The following is a 16,784-nucleotide window of genomic DNA, read 5'->3' as shown; positions in this document are numbered from 1 at the left end:
AGGAGGTGAAGAAGAGAGAGTGAGTGTGTCTGTGACCTGAGATTCAGGCTGTACATTTCTTTATTCGGGCATAGTCCACACTCACCACCTAGAGAGCTAGGAGCTGATTCCTTCCTGGTGATAATTTCCTTGATGTTAGAATCTAAGGTGGTTTCTAACATTTTACTGCTGCTGCTAAGTCGCTTCAGTCGTGTCCGACTCTGTGCGACCCCATAGACGGCAGCCCACCAGGCTTCCCCGTCCCTGGGATTCTCCAGGCAAGAACACTGGAGTGGGTTGCCATTTCCTTCTCCAGTGCATAAAAGTGAAAAGTGAAAAGTGAAAGCGAAGTCACTCAGTCGTGTATGACTCTTAGCGACCCCATGGACTGTGGCTCACCAGGGTCCTCCGTCCATGGGATTTTACAGGGAAGAGAACTGGAGTGGGGTGCCATGAACTTTTTACTAGTATATATCAAATCCTTGGGACAATATTTATAGTTAATAATTCATTTATAGATAAATATATATACTTGGAATCCATTTGTCAAAGTGTGATTATCAGGTCTAAAAGTGGGAGAGCTGATGGGAATGACTTCATATTGCTAAATAGCTCTTCCAAGTAGATGAAATCAACCGGCAGGTTTCCCAGCAGAGGTCAGAGCGGGTGAAACGTGCCTGCAATATCCACCATGGCCACTAGATGTCAGTCCTTCACCATCTGTTGCAGGATGGCTTTTTCTATGGGACTCAATATCGACTGAACGACTTCACTTTCACTTTTCACTTTCATGCATTGGAGAAGGAAATGGCAACCTACTCCAGTGTTCTTGCCTGGAGAATCCCAGGGACGGGGGAGCCTGGTGGGCTGCCGTCTGTGGGGTCGCACAGAGTCGGACACGACTGAAGCGACTTAGCAGCAGCAGTAGCAGCAGCAGCAATAGGCTCCAGCAGCCAACTCCAGCAAAGAAACGGTCCCCTCTTTGTCGGAAGGCTCTGTATTTTATAGAATAATGCTTAACTTTCTTCTGATCATAAATGCCATTCCTGAAAGAACTAAGAAAAGCATAAGGGGAAACATTTTCCGAATTGCTACCACCTTGATATAAATCATTGTTATACACGTTCGGTCTTTGTCTAGTGTTAACAGTGAAATATAGTAACAGCTCATTCTACTGTGTTTCAGGCGCTGTCCTAAAGGCTTTCCGTAGATTAATTAACTTCATCCTCACTATAGCTCTACAAGTTTGAGGATTATTCTTTCCTGTTTATATATATATGTGAGTATATATATGTATGTATATAACTATCTGATTGAGATGTATTTCAAATGTCATAAACTCTATCATTCACAGTGTACAGCTTAGTGATTTTTCATATATTCATGGAGTTATGTAGCCATCATCATGGCTTAAATTTAGAACATTTCAGCACTCCAGAAAGAAGCAATGTACAATTTAGCAGTCAGCCTCTGCTCCCTTCCCTTCAGTTAGAAAGGACTATTCATTTTTAATTTTTTTAATTGGAGTATCATTGCTTTACTAACAATTATGTTATGTTACTAACATAACATAATGTTGTGTTAGTTTCTGCTGTACAACAACACGAATCAGCTGTATGTATACATAAGACTTTTCATTTTTTAAAAGGTATTTGTTTCTTTATTTATTGTAGCAATAGGAGAAGAAGGGAGCGACAGTGAATGAAATGATTGGATGGCATCACTGAATCAAAGGACATGAGTTTGAGTAAACTCCGGGAGATAGTGAAGGACAGGGAAGTCTGGCGTGCTGCAGTTCATGGGGTCACAGAATTGGACACGACTTAATGACTTAGCAACAATAACAAACATTTAACATGAGATCCTTTGCCTTAACAGAAAGGTAAGTGCACAATACAGTATTGGTAATGATAGGCATTAGGCCGTATATCAGATCTCTACTTATGTATACTTATGTATATCTCTATCTCAACTTACTTATGTTGTGTAGCTGAAACTTCATACCATTTGAATAGCAGCTCCTCATTTCCTCCTCTCCTTAACCCCTGACAACCACCATTTGACTCTCTGCTGCTATGAATTTGACTATTTTAGAAAACTTACATGGGTGGAATCATACTGTGTTCATCCTTCTGTGACTGGCTTCTCTCACTTCCCATAACATCCTCCAGGTTCATTTAACTTGTTGAAAATGGCAGGATTTCCTCCTTTTAAAAAGGCTGAATAATATCTATTGTTTGTCTCTACCACGTTTTCTTTATTCATCCAACTGTTGATGGATCCAGGCTGTTTCTGCATCTCGGCTATTGTGGGAAGCACTGCAGTGTACACGGCAGGACAAATGTCCTTTGAGATCATGATTATAATTTTTTTTTTTTGGAATAAATACCCAAGCGTGGCATTGCTGGATCAAATACTGATTTAAAAAAAATTTCTTTTTGGAAAAACCTCAATTCTGTTTTGCAGCAGTTGCACCATTTCACATGCCCACCGTTGGCGTACAGGGTTCCACATCCTCATTGTATGTGCTACCTTTCGAGTTTTGATAATGACCATCCTCATAGATGTGAGATAGTACCTCATGGTCATTTGACTTGGGTTTCCTGATGATTAGTGAAGAAGGAACAATCCCTACCCCCAAATATACAGAATAGGAAACTGATTTCCAGGGATGAATTTATTAAGGTCACAACTAGTAGGTCTCAGAGGTGGGATTTGAGCCTAGGCAGAAAAGCCGCAGGATATACATGCCTGGCGAGGATGCTGCACTGTCTTCCACGTGCTCTGCAAGCCTGGGATCATGCTGTTTTGTATTCTGTTCTTTTCTCTCAGTGTCCTACTGGAAGAATTTCTCTTAACATTGAATACTATTTTCAGGCAGTTGGTTGCATGATGGCCTGTCTATGCTGTGGACACTCTGTGTTGAATGGACCTTGGAATATCCCAGTATTTCCCTTTTGTAAGAGACTCGGAGGAATTCTTTCTTGCTCCTTTATGTTTGTGGGTGCTTCTGATCATAGAAGTGAAAGTCACTCAGTCGTGTCCCACTCTTGCAATCCCATGGACTATACAGTCCACGGAATTCTCCAGGCCAGAGTACTGGAGTGGTTTTTCTCTTCTCCAGGGGATCTTCCCAGCCCAGGGATCAAACTCATGTCTCCCACATAGAAGGCGGATTCTTTATCAGCTGAGCCACAAGGGAAGCCCAATGGCTTTACATAAATGTTAGAAGCAAAATTTCTTGGACAAAAGGCCACAGGTATATTTAGGACAAATCGTCTCCAAAAAGATTGAACAAATTTACACTCTTAGTAGAAGTGTTCATGACCTACCTTTTTCTTGTTGTTTGTGGGTTTTTTTTTGACCTTTTCTTTCACCAAAGTCTAATAATCTATGGTCTACAATTTGTAAAGGATAAAAGTGGAGGTTGGGGGAAGATAGTTGCTTTGAAGATCAGAATTCATCCTCAAGTTGGTGGCGCAGGCTGCAAATACAGAACCTTAAGATCAGGAGGCTCATTAACAGACTCCAGCTCCAGCCCTGGTCTTAGGCTGATCTAGGGGAGCAAAGCCTGACCTTCTCCAGTTGATACTATGCAGTAGCCGTGCTGAGACCATGCATGTGTTCTGACATGGATGATGCAATGTGTCCCTGAGAAGTATCTGCTAATTCACCCATTCATTTACTCAACATGCATTACCTGAGGGCCTGCTATGTGCCTGTCACCAGTGCTGGAGCCAGAAGATTGGAGAAGACTTCTTTTCATCTGTACAATGGGGGTTATGCCTTGCAGGGACTCCCTGGGGGTCAGTAAGATTTAGCGTCTGTAATTAACCTGAGTTATTATTCTAACTTTTGTTGGTGGTTTCTCATTGACAGAATCGTTGCTTATGGTTCCATGAAGACCACCTGGAAAATGAGTTGGAGTGACTGTTCACTTGAGTCTTCATTTAGCTCACTTCATGACATTTACTGTTAAAAAAAAGAACCACCAGTTTTACACTCACCTCTTCCCCATTTATCAGCTTTGGTAGCCAGTCTGCTTTCATTCCCCTCAAGCCAGTCATAATCCCGCATCACCTCAAAGGAGCCAGGCACAAGTACCCGCGGACATATGGCCGATCTGCACACAGATGGCAACTGCAGGGTTTACGGGTGTGTTTCAGGGTTGGGGGGACAAGCCAGAAGGCAGTGCCCGTCCCCTTGTCCCATGCCAGCCATTTCCCATCTCCCTGAAGAGGAAGCTCTTTACTCCTGTGGTCTCCCACCTACACCTCTGCTGTTTTCTGCATCTGTGAGATGGTCTAGAACATCCCCCTGTCACTTCTTTGGGCTGCCTTTCCCCAGTTTCAACCACGTTCTTCTGTAGAAATCTGTCAATCATGTTTGCTGTGGGGGCAGGGCCACATGATTAACTGAGCCAAGCATAGGACCCCATGCCCCTGCCAGGATGGTTGGTCCGGTGCTGGACACGTGCTCTGATGTGGCCTATTCAGAGCCCTCCCTGGAACCCTGGTGTCTTCTGAGCTTCTTTCCTTACTGGTTAGTCGTCTTAGACAGATAAAACCCTGGGGCAGGCAGCTTCAGACTCCCTCACTAGATGTAGAGGCCTGAAGGAAGAAAGCTGTCAGGTAAGAGAATGAATGATGAGAGAAGAGAAACAGCCAGGGGGAGAAAGAGTGAGCTGATGACTTCTGATTCCTTGGGTCCAGTCTCTGAGATCTTTAGATCTCTGGTTCCTGCATCCCAGGCCCTCAATGTTCTTCCAATAAGTCTCCCCTTTTCTTGAAGCCAGTTGGAGTTGGGCTCCTCTGACTTGTGGTTGAGGCTTGATTCTATATCCTGCTGCGTTATGATGCATATCCCAGACCCAAAGAGAGGCACCCATTCGTATCAGTACCATTGAGATGAATCTTTTATTCTTTACTGAGAATACGGCTTTGCAGAGCATCAGGCATAGTTCACCAGCATCCCTGGGTGGGATGGCCCTGCATGTGAGTGAGTGTGTGTTTGTCTGGCCCTGATTGATTCCTGTAGCAGCCCGAATTTATGCTGCAGGAGCCAGGCCAATCCTGTTATTTCCTCGGTCATAAACTGAAAAATACAGCCTCAGGAAGACATCACCCAGGATCCAGGTCTCCGAGGTTCCCAAATTTTTCAAGATCTCTGTGCCCCCTTGAAAGCTGATAAAGCAGATCCTCTCAGAAAACTGGGGGAGACAGAAATACACACCAGTCAGCCTGAGCCCTTACCTGTCACCCCCCTCAATATCCAGAGCAGACAGCTTTTCCATTTTCCTTTGGGAAGAATCAAGTGTTTTCTCTGAGCAACTGCAGAAGTGGGGGTACAGGAACAAGAAGGGCCGAAACATATGGTTGTCCCGACAGGGGGCTGGGGAGGGGAGGATTGGGAGTTTGGATTATCGGATGCTAACTAATATATGTGTGCTTAGTTGCTCAATTGTGTCCAACTCTTGTGACCCCATAGACTGTAGCCTGCCAGGCTCCTCTGTCCATGGGATTCTCCAGGCAAGAATATTGGAGTGGGTTGCCATTTCCTTCTCTGGGGGATCTTCCTGACCCAGAAATCAAACCCAGGTCTCCTGCATTGCAGGTAGACTCTTTATTGATTGAACTACGAGGGAAGCCCACAGTTAAACAACAAAGTCCTACTGTATGGCACAAGAAACTGTTCAGTAACCTGTGATAAACTGTAACAGAAAAAAATATGAAGAAGAGTATGGATATACTTGTATATATATAAAGCTGAGTGACTTTGATGTATAACGAAATTAACACAACATTGTAAATCAGCTGTATTTCAATGCATGTGTGTTAGCTGCTCAGCTGTGTATGACTCTGCGACCCCACAGACTGTAGTCCTCCAGGCTCCTCTGTCCTTGTGATTCTCCAGGCAAGAATACTGGAGTGGGTAGCCATTCCCTTCTCCAGGGGATCGTCCCAACCCAGGGATCAAACCTGGGTCTCCTGCACTGCAAACAGGCTCCATACTATCTGAGCCACCAGGGAAGCTCAATACTTCAATAAATTTTATTTAAAAGGTACAAGAATGGCCTGTAGTTCCCCTCACACTCTAAGTTTCCTTCATTATGACCCCAATCGCTGTTTTCTCTGCAGAGAATGGCCGTTCTTCTCCCCATTCCCCACAACCTATTCTTTTTCTAAAAATTTTAAAATTTTGAATTGGAGTACTGTGGTGTTGGAGAAGACTATTGAGAGTCCCTTGGACTGCAAGGAGATCCAACCAGTCCATTCTAAAGGAGATCAGCCCTGGGATTTCTTTGGAAGGAATGATGCTAAAGCTGAAACTCCAGTTCTTTGGCCACCTCATGCGAAGAGTTGACTCATTGGAAAAGACTCTGATGCTGGGAGGGATTGAGGGCAGGAGGAGAAGGGGATGACAGAGAATGAGATGGCTGGATGGCATCACCGACTCAATGGACGTGAGTCTGAGTGAACTCTGGGAGTTGGTGATGGACAGGGAGGCCTGGCATGCCGAGATTCATGGGGTCGCAAAGAGTCGGACACGACTGAGCGACTGAACTGAACTGAATTAACATTATTGTGATAGTTTCAGATGGACTGCAAAGGGACTCAGCCATACACATACATATATCCATTCTCCTCCAAACTCCCCTCCCAACCAGGCTGCCACATAATACCAAGCAGAGTTCCCTGTGCTACACAGTAAGTTGTTTTTGGTTATCCATTTTAAATATAGCAGTGCCCACAACTGGTTATTTATACCGTGCTAAAACCTTCTAGGGCTTCCCTGGTGGCTCACTGGTAAAGAATCAGCTTGCAATGCCGGAGACTTAAGAGACATTGGTTCGATTTCTGGGTCGCGAAGATCTCCTGGGGGAGACCATGGCAACCCATTCCAGTATTCTTGCCTAGAGAATCCCCATGGACAGAGGGGCCTGCCGGGCTATGATCTATAGGGTGGCAGAGTTGGACACAATTGAAGCAACATAGCACACACACAGACCCTCTAGGAAGCCTTCCTGACCCACATTCACCCTCCCTGGATACTCCAGGCTGGCTTGGGTGACTTACCCTGGTGCTCCTCCGGTCTGCAGCTCTCATCACCCCTAATCTGTCCCCAGCTCCCCTTTGCACAGCCCCTGAGGGTTCCATTTGCACATAATCCAGTGTAGATTCTACTTGACCAAGCAGACCTCCTCATGCCTCTATGAGGCTGGGGGTTTAGAATTACTGCAATTCCCTCTCTTCCTCAAAGCCTTCTTTGAGCCCATCAGCTTGCCCTGAACTCCCATAGGGAGCTGACATTAAGTCTTAACCCTGTGCTGGGGCTGTGCAGTCACTGTGCTCCCTTTATTCACCTTAGCATCCAACCTTCCCCACAGAGTGGTCTGGTACCCCAACTCACAGAGGGGGCGCTGTGAGTGCAAGGGGAAGCTGCAGCCAAGGACTAGGGTGACCATGTAATTTATCATCCCAACCCGCACACTTTTGAGAAGGGAAGAGAGACTGTTAATCACTATACTGGGACAGGAGATGGGGACTGTTTCCAGCCAAACCCTCCCTTGTCACTTGGCTTATTTCAGGGATTACTAGAATTGACTTTCCGTATTCATGCATCTGAGGGCACTGGTTGAACTGAGGCTTTGTGAGGCAGAGGCCCTTAGTGTTCCCCTCTCCTTGTGCCAGGCATGATGCCAGCAAGGGATGGTGTCTCCACGTTTATTTCAGGAGGATGAATGTCCCAGACTGCCCTCTACTCTCACGTGGTTGGTTTTGTGGGAGGCACTGGCCCAGCCACAGGGGCTCAGTAGCATCTGCAATGGTGTGACCTGGCCTGCAGAGGGCGCCCTCCTCCTAGCAGCAGCCCAAGGGTTCTGTCCCAGTTTGACAGCCAGCCCCCAGCGTTGCCCCCTCACCCTCTGGATGTAGTAGTCAGGGGGCACAGGGTAGACGATGCCGTTGATGGTGAGGAGGAGCGTAGGCAGGCTATTGACGGCATCACATGAAAGCATTTGCTGTAAGACAGAGAGGAAGATAGGTGGGCCCAGGTGATCCTAGGTGTGGAGGGAGCCCAGGAGGGAGGCTGTGGCATGACCCTTCACCTCGTCATTCAGGATTGGATTAGGGTTGATGAGCTTCAGGATGTCAGTGACCAGGTGAGTTGGCCCAACCAGCAACGAGGTCCCAGTATCCACAACGGCCTGACATCCTTGGGAACAACCGACCACATTCCCGTTCATGGTCATGCTGAGAGAAAGTGGGACAAAGCAGGCACCAGGTCACTCCGAAGTCTCGCCCACGACTGCCCCCTCCCTGACTGTCCCTGAACAGCCCTTCAGCTCTCGCCCGGACTCTGTTGTCCTTTGTTCTGGTCACATCACCCTTTTGACTTCCTTTCAGTTCTTGAATGTACCAGGTTCTTCATGTCTCAGGGCCTGGGCACGGGCTGGTCACCCTTCTTAGTCCATCCCCTCTGTCTAGCGAATTTCTGTTCATCTTCCAGGTTCTAGTTTAATTGTCACTTTTCAGGGAAGCCTTCCCCCCAGACTAGATCGGGCTCCCGTCTTGGTTACTCTCTGTAGACACTTCTTCGTGTTTAGCATGTGCTGCTGCTAAGCCGCTTCAGTCGTGTCCGACTCTGTGCGACCCCTTAGACGGCAGCCCACCAGCTCCCCCGTCCCTGGGATTCTCCAGGCAAGAACACTGGAGTGGGTTGCCATTTCCTCCTCCAGTGCATAAAAGTGAAAAGTGAAAGTGAAGTCGCTCAGAAGTGTCCGACTCTTTGCGACTCCATGGACTGCAGCCCACCAGGCTCCTCCGTCCATGGGATTTTCCAGGCAAGAGTACTGGGGTGGGGTGCCATTGCCTTCTCTGTACCAAAGTAGTAATTCATTATGTGTGTGAGTTGTTTTACGTGCATCTGCCTTAGCAGGTGTATGGGCAAGTTGTATCCTTAGTGCCTCCCTCAGTACCCAGCACATAGCAGATGCATAATGTGTGTCTGTTGGATGAATGAATGAAAAAATGAAAGAGGAACACCCAGAGACCTGTATCTGTCATGTGACCAATAGTAGGTCCACCCACACAGTGAGGTGGGAGGTTCCCCGGGGCAGCAGATGCTTAAAGTGGGTGTGGGGGAGACACAGGCTGCCCTGGGAGCGGGTGTGTCCCATCACCGCCCCCTCACCCGGCTCAGACACTGAGGCCCAGGCCAGAGGAGCATGAGCCAATCCAGGGGACCTCCGAAGGACGGGAAAGCTTTTGTCTGAGGATATCATAGAGAATCCCATTAATTATTGCCCCTTGTTCTCAGGCCACTCCTGAATCCCAGCTTCCTGATTTGGTCACAGCCCCTGCCCGACTGTGTCCCCAGTTTGGGCAGTAAGTACACTGTTTAGGTGGGGTGTCTCTTTTTATGAGTTGCTCTCAGATCTCAAGATTTCAGCCACCCTCTCTCCACTGCTGGGTAACTTCTCCCTGAGGAGACCAGATTTTCCGGTTTGTCCTGGACTTTTTCTCTATTTCTGCTGACAATTCTGTATCCTGAGGACCCCTTTGGTCCTGGGTGGCCCTGGTCAGTAGGTCATCTTAACACAATCCTGTTCAGGTTGGTGAAATTCCCCCGATCCTCTTTTCACCACACTATAGGGTCCTCTAACCAGGTTCCCCACCTCACAGCACAGGGGTGCAGCCCTGCCCCAGCCCAGGCCTCTCGGGACCCTTTCAGGACCCTGGTCAGAGGGCTGGTCAGGAGCCCTGGGGCGCCTGTGAACTATAGGTGATGTTTGTGTCTGTGCTTGTGTGTCTGTGTGTGTGCTTGTGTGTATCTGTGTGCCTGTGTGTGTTTATATGTGTCTCTGTATGTGTTTTTATGTGTGTCTTTGTGGGTGGAGTATATGTCTGTGAGGGACTGTCTGTGTGTGCCTTTGTATGCGTCTGCCTGTGTTCCTGTGGACGTGTGGGAGCATCACTTGGGGTGATCCTCGGAGGGGGAGACTTACCTGCTCATGGCTACCTGCCAGAAGCGGGCTTGGGTCACTGGGATCCACTGGAGTTTTCCCTTGTGGTAGGTGTGGTCCACCCCGCCAAACATCACCGTGCTGATGTTTTCTGGCCGGCTGAAGAGAGAAGGATGAGGGGGGGCTCATTGGAGGAGAGAAATGCCAGACACTGAGGGCTGTGCTTCTCCATCCATCAGAGGCGCTATTATGGTCCCCATTTTACAGATGCAAAAACTGAGGCTCGGAGGGATTGAGTGCCTGACCAAGGTCAGTCACCATCTAATCAGTGTCAGAGAAGAGGTTTGAAGCTGGGCAACCTGGACTGTATCCGACCACCCATCCTTCTGAAGAGGACCCGGTCCCCTCCAGCTACCTGAGTGCTCAGATATACCCTCAGAGGACTTCGTGCTGGAGGGGTCTGGCTTCCTTCTTGTCTAGCCTTTCAGTTTTCATGAAAGTCGAGGCCTGAGGGTGTTATGGCATAGGTTCAGGGTCACCCAGGGCTGGTTTCACTGGCCTGTTCCCTGTGCTATCCATGGGACTCCAGATTCAGCAGCTCCCCCACCTCTTCTCTCCCTGTCTTAAAATTCCTAGTATATTTTGAACACAGGGTCCTATGTTTTCATTTTGCATTGGCTCCTGCAAACTGTGTAGCTGGTCCTGTGTTCCCAGTAAATTGTTAGTGAGGAAGGAACATTCCTGACATCTCCTCCTTCCTTCCATATCAAATTCGTCAGCACATCCTGTTGCCTTTTCCTCCAATCCATTTCCTGACACCTTCCATTGCTCTCCCTCTTATCTCCACTGCCTTAGACCAAGCCACTGCTCTTGAGCCCAAGAGCATGGTTATGTTCCAATGAAATTGTATTTACAAACACCAGTGATGGGGCCAGATGTGACCCTGAGGCTGTAGTTCTCCCGTGTTAGACTATCTATTGTGAAAATTCTGGATCAGGTAGTCTATAATTTTTCATGCAGCTGGCAAGCATTGTATAGCTAATTCGAAGAGAGATCTGGTCTACTTCAGACTTACGAGCTCAAGTAGAAGGCAAAGATTGGCTCAGAAATGACTTCTCGATTCTTCAGGTTGTCGAAGACTGGGGTGGTCCCCTGGATGGCGAGGCTGGGGTAGGCCAAGCCCAGGATGCCATCATAAGGTACTTGTTCCAGGACCCCAGTGGACTGATTCTGGCTCAAGCCAAAAATCTGGTTCACGATGACAAGGTTCCCGATCTGTGTGAGAGGAGAGTGTTCCCATATAATGTTTTGGGAAATGGGGCTGATACTGGGCTGGGGAGGAAATATCATTAGCATTGCAGAGAAGAAGTGAGACCTGGCTATGCCCTGGGTTAATATCAGATGGTCAGACCAAGCTGGGACAGGAACTTGGTTTCCATTGGTGTGGGGCTGTGTATTTTAAGAGCATCTACTTCTCACACGTGCAAACGCCATCTGAGTCAAATTGGCTTCATGCCTTCTGTACAGGTGGGGCAACAGGACAGGACTGAATGGTGCCCCCTTGTGGACAAAGCGAGTAGAGAACCGGGTAGCCTTCCCTTTGGCATCACTATGATCTAATGACAGAAAGGGACTGAATTCATTGTAATGTACTGTGAATTATGCATGTGCCCAGAAAGACAGAAGCCCATTATACAATGTCGCTGGCAGGGTTCTTAGGAAAACTCTGCCTGGCAAACAGGCTTTTCAGGGTGTGAACACTTGTGTGTGAGTGCCTGTGCATGTGTGAGAAAGAGAGAGAGAAACACAGGGAGAGCATACTCAGGCACTTAGGGGGAGGCAAGATATAGTTTTCATTAGACTCTCAAAGGCCCCCTAGAGTGAGAATCCATTTATCAGGCCCCTCCCACATCTATGACTCCTGCTTTACCTGCCTGGATACCTGAAATCCTGGGCTGCCCCCAGGGACCCCAGATCAGTTTTAACCTCTTCCCAAATTCCCATGCCTGCTTGAGTCCTGACTGGCCAGCCCAGCTCCACCGCTTACCACATGTGTGACCTTGGCCATGCCCTTGCTCTCTGCACTTCAGGTCCCTCACTTGTATCACGAGCTGATCATAGTACCTGCTGTGTGGGTCGCTACCAGATTAAACAAGTTATTACTGTGAACGTGCCTGGTAGAGTTTCTGAGAATATAAAAGCCTGCCTCCCTACTCCCAGCGAAATGAACCTTGGGCTGCTCACAGGCAAAGGAGCTGCAAATCCACCCCCCAAGCCACTGTCTGGGTTAGCCACTGTGGGAGCTTGTGTGTCTGCAGGGACGCCGTCTCCCCAGGCAAAGGCCCTACCCAGCAGGTGACCAGCCACTAGGGGACTTTGGGAAGTGGTCATGTTTGACGGGGCCACAAGGGAAAACTCCAGTGGGTACCTTCCCAGCTGGTCCTGCATCTGTTTTGTAAGCAGTGATCGCTCCCAGGGCCAGCTCTGACTCAGCCCCTGGTTTCCACGTTACCTGAATGGTGTCAGAGCCAAGAACCCCTTTCATGCTCCCAGAGCCGTAGACGAGTTCAATTTTCTGGTTCAAAGGCTGGAAGGTGGTGGACTTCTGAGGGTCGAATCTCTTATGTTTAGCTGCCAACACAAGTGATGGGTATCTGTCAGGTGCCAAGATGGAGAAGAGGGGAGGGGGAGGACAGGATGGGTGGGGGGCTGGGCACTCACAGCAGGAGGGACTTTGGCAGTCGACAGAGGGCACCCACAAGTCAGATGAGCCGGTGTCAAAGTTGACCTGGAACTCTTGAGGAGGTGTTCCAATGGTGATTGTACCAAAGTAGACAGCCTACAGGGGCCGGGGAGAGGAGTTTAGGGCAGACCTGGCTGCCTGGATATCCCCCGATTCCTGGAGTACTGCCTCCCTCTGGGCATCCCAGGTCTCCAGAAATCACTTTCCAACTGCCCCCCGCCCCCCACAGCCTCTGCTCAGACCAGTCCCTTCATTTGAGAAGCTCTGCCGTCTCTTCTTTAAGGCCCAGTCTCAGTGCCTCCTCCTCCAGGTGGCCTTCCTAGGTCACCCCAGGCCACTCCCTCTAAACTCAGACCATGTTCTGTCAACAGCACGCAGATGGCCCTTTCGTTTGACATGTATTTAATCTTTGCCTCTCTCTCAGCCTAGCCTGTGCATTGTTGAAGAAGATAAAGCTCTTTTATTTTTGAAAATCACTATAGCGTTAATTTTTTATGATCTCACATGCCTTAGGGGTTCAGTAACATTTTTTTTAATTTAATTTTATTTTTTAACTTTACAATATTGTATTTGCTTTGCCATATATCAACATGAATCCGTCACAGGTATGTACATGTTCCCCATCCTGAACCCTCCTCCCTCCTTCCTCCCTGTATCATCCCTCTGGGTCGTCCCAGTGCACCAGCCCCTCGTGTCATTCCCGGATCTGTGGAGGGTGAACTTTCTCTGCCTGGGTTTCACATTTGATGCAGTTGGCTTTACCTTTTGATCAGTCATGGCTCACCCTTCATCTGTAACTGAGTGGCTCCCTTTGCTCAGAAAGAACAATTTCTCTCAAATTACTGCCACATCTTTAACACAGAAACGGATGTTTACCTCCCCGCTGGTCATGCCGGACCCAGTCACCACAGACCAAGAGTTGAAGGTGAGAGTGACTTCTCCTCTGGGAACGGGGTCCCTTTCCCCGCGTGTTTCCGCCTCTTGCAGAGGCCCCACCCCAATCTCCCACCTGACACCTCCAGATGAACCCCAGTGCTAGGTCAGACCACCAGGGGGCGCTGTGGAGCACCATCCTCCCAACACGCTCACATTCTGGAAATTCTTCAGTTGGTGAGAAGAGAATTTCTTGTCAGGATCAGAATGCTGGGACAGGCTGTGAGGTTGTTCATCCAAGAAATCTTCCAGCAATTGTTTTTCCCTGATGGCTTCTTGCATGGTCTTCATCTTCGTTAGAGGGATTCTTTCACCGCGCATGGGGAAAAGGAAGCAAGGAAGGGGCAGCCGTCAGTTGTCCCTGTTATGACTGTCATACTTGACATTGTAATGGCACTTTGTAGTTTTTAAGCCTGTTTATGTGCCATCTTTATTATTAGAATGCTGTGCAGAGACCATGGCAAAGACCTAGGTCTGACTATAGGCTCTGTCGTGTAATCTTGGGTAAGCCGTTTGACCATTTGGAGTCTCAATTTCTCATTGGTAAAAAGGTGAATCTTAATAATCCCCACCCCCACCCCCCATATGCAATGTTTTGTGTATTAAGTGAGATGAGGATATAATGTTTCTAATATACAGGAAGTCTCAGCAGTGACAGCCATTACCATTGCTGTTGCCATCCCACCCTATCTTTTTCAAAGAATCTCAGGGAATGACATAGAAGGGGATCATTATCCTGTTTTTACAGGGGAAGAAAGGAAATGCAGGGAGTTTGTGACTTGTTTGTGGTCATACAACTTTGTTAGAGATAAAACAGCATAGAAGTAGCCCTCCTCATCTTCATCCAGGGCGCTAGCAGAAAAGATGGATGAGAGTAAATGTCAGGGGATGGAGAATAAATTAGAGAAATTAAGAGTCTAGAGAAGTAAGGAAGAATCAAAATAGAAAAAAACAAAACAGAGACTTCTGCATGCACAGAGATATCAAGAGATGGTGAGATAAAAAAAGAGAGATACACAGATGAAGACACTGACACATTCACACAGAGGTGGAGAGAGAGCAGAGAGAAGACCTAGAAGCAAATGCAAGAGAAATGCTGTTTCACAGGATCACACATACAGTTGTACAGGTTGTGCACTGAACAATTCCAAGAAGTGCCATGTTTACAAAGGTCATGAGGTGATTGGCACCCGCAGAGTTGTGCAACCCTGCAGGTGTGCCCCAAGACGCCTGGGCCCCACAGTGCCCATGACAAGGGTCTCATCAATAAGTGAGAGCCAGTAAGACTGCCAGAGAATGACTACTTTCTCTTCTTACCCTGGTGGGTGGAAGAATAAGAGGATGACAAGAGAAATCCCCAAAAGAGAGATGATGCCACTAATAGTTCCTGTACTTACTTGACTATGCACTCTGAGAGGGCCACCAACCCGAGAAGCACAAGCCACTTCATGCTTCTTTCCTGGTTTCAAGTACTCAGGGAATATCGAGTTCTGAGCTTGCAGTGGTGAACAGGAGCTCCTAGTTATATATACTCTGACCTGCCCTAATTTTCCCCTTTAGGCTAATGGTGGATCTGATAAGAAACATGAACCTTTCTGTAAAATCTTTACCTCTCTCAGTCTCTCTGTGTATTCAACTTGGAAAATTCTCAGAATACAGAGAGACTACTGTAATTTCTTCCTTGAGGCTTGGATGGAAGATTAAACTAAACTAAGAGTGGCAAAACTCTTGCCAGCTGGGACACAAAACCCTGCTAATAATGTGATAAAAGTAAATGCCGGGGGCCATGCTAGACATTCGTGATCTCATGTGGTCTTTCTAGACACTTCACGAGATGCGCATGGCTGTGCTCAGTTGGGGAGGAGATTGCTAGGAGGAAGAAAAGGTCAAATGGCAAAGTGAAGACTTTAGGGGCAGCCCAGTGACATCTGAGTGACTAGGTAGAGGCACTTTGGCACAGATCAGGGGCACTTTTGATGCCAATCTGTGTCAAAGATCTAGACTAGAGCAGTATTACAACTGCACGGTTTCAGTATTGGAAGAAATGTGATGCAGGCATCCACAAGATACTATATCATCCAATAAACGTATAAGGAGAGCCCTGTGTGCTGGTGTCTGGCTAGGATGCTGAAAAACCAAAGTCGTACAAGACACAGGCGGTCCGTATCCTCAGGGGCTAGCCGTCTAGGGCAGTTCTCACAAACTTGTGGCCCAGGAGGCAAGAGAAATGATGGAAGGGTGGGTGGGCATCCTGGACACGGGGCATCATGGGCCCTACCACTGGGGCAAGCTCTCCTCAGCTCCAACCAGAGGCTGCCATGCTGGAGAGCTGGCCAAGTTTTCAAGAGAAGTGAGAAGTCTGGGTATTTATGTACAATCTCTTTATTTTAAATGTTAGCAACTTATCTTTTTTTTCCCAAAAAACAATTCCCCAACAAATGTGTTCTGGATTCAGCCTGGGGGCTGTGCAGTTCTTTATGTCTGGCTTAGAGGTGGGGATAGAGAGGGGACAAGGAGGGGGTTCAATTGAAGCTGGTTGATTGCATATGGGTGTGAATGCATATTAAACATGTTAATTTTCCTTCTACTTGTAAAAAAAGAATAGCAGGGTCATATAAACCATGAATTTAATATTGTCCATTTGCTGAGGAGAAATGGGTTGAATTCTGATGTAATTCACCAATAGTGTCCGTGCCTGGAAACATTTTGTCTGCTAAACCAAACGTTTGTTGTTGTTGTTCAGTGGTTCAGTATTTGCGACCCCATGGACTGCAGCATGGCCTCCCTGTCCATCACCATCTCCTGAAGCTTGTTAAAGCTCATGTCCATTGAGTCAGTGATGCCATCCGATCATCTCATCCTCTGTAGTTCTCTTCTCCTGCCTTCAATCTTTCCCATGATCAGGGCCTTTTCTAATGAGTCCATTCTTCACATCGGGTGGCCAAAGTACTGGAGCTTCAGCTTCAGCATCAGTCCTTCCATAAATATTCAGGATTGATTTCCTTCAAGATTGACTAGTTTGATCTCCTTGCAATCCAAAGGAAGCTCAAGAGTCTTCTCTAACACCACAGTTCAAAAACATCAATTCTTCAGTGCTCAGCCTTCTTTATGATTCAACTCTCACATCCATACATGACCACTGGAAAAACCATAGCGTTGACTATA

The 16,784-nt window shown here is 47.6% G+C and overlaps 1 protein-coding gene and 1 long non-coding RNA gene across 2 annotated transcripts; one reads left to right on the top strand and one right to left on the bottom strand.

Moving 5' to 3' along the window:
* Window positions 1–570: 570 nt before the first annotated feature.
* On the top strand, window positions 571–7,619 carry LOC133241279 (uncharacterized). The gene is made up of 3 exons (XR_009734574.1): window positions 571–1,258; window positions 1,653–1,861; window positions 3,859–7,619. It is a non-coding gene; the product is annotated as an uncharacterized LOC133241279 (long non-coding RNA).
* Window positions 5,027–15,069, bottom strand: LOC133241278 (pregnancy-associated glycoprotein 2-like). Its single transcript, XM_061406542.1, has 9 exons — window positions 15,017–15,069; window positions 13,776–13,926; window positions 12,665–12,782; window positions 12,456–12,574; window positions 11,019–11,218; window positions 9,986–10,102; window positions 8,087–8,231; window positions 7,901–7,999; window positions 5,027–5,188 (listed from the first exon to the last, which is right to left on the bottom strand). The coding sequence occupies exons 1-9, from the start codon at window positions 15,067–15,069 to the stop codon at window positions 5,027–5,029; spliced, it is 1,164 nt and encodes a 387-aa protein (XP_061262526.1).
* Window positions 15,070–16,784: the final 1,715 nt, after the last annotated feature.

The sequence above is a fragment of the Bos javanicus genome, chromosome 29 (genome assembly GCF_032452875.1).
Source record: "Bos javanicus breed banteng chromosome 29, ARS-OSU_banteng_1.0, whole genome shotgun sequence".
NCBI classification, from domain to species: domain Eukaryota; kingdom Metazoa; phylum Chordata; class Mammalia; order Artiodactyla; family Bovidae; genus Bos; species Bos javanicus.
Note: the sequence above shows the minus strand (reverse complement) of the source record. Positions and strands in the feature narration are given on the sequence as shown.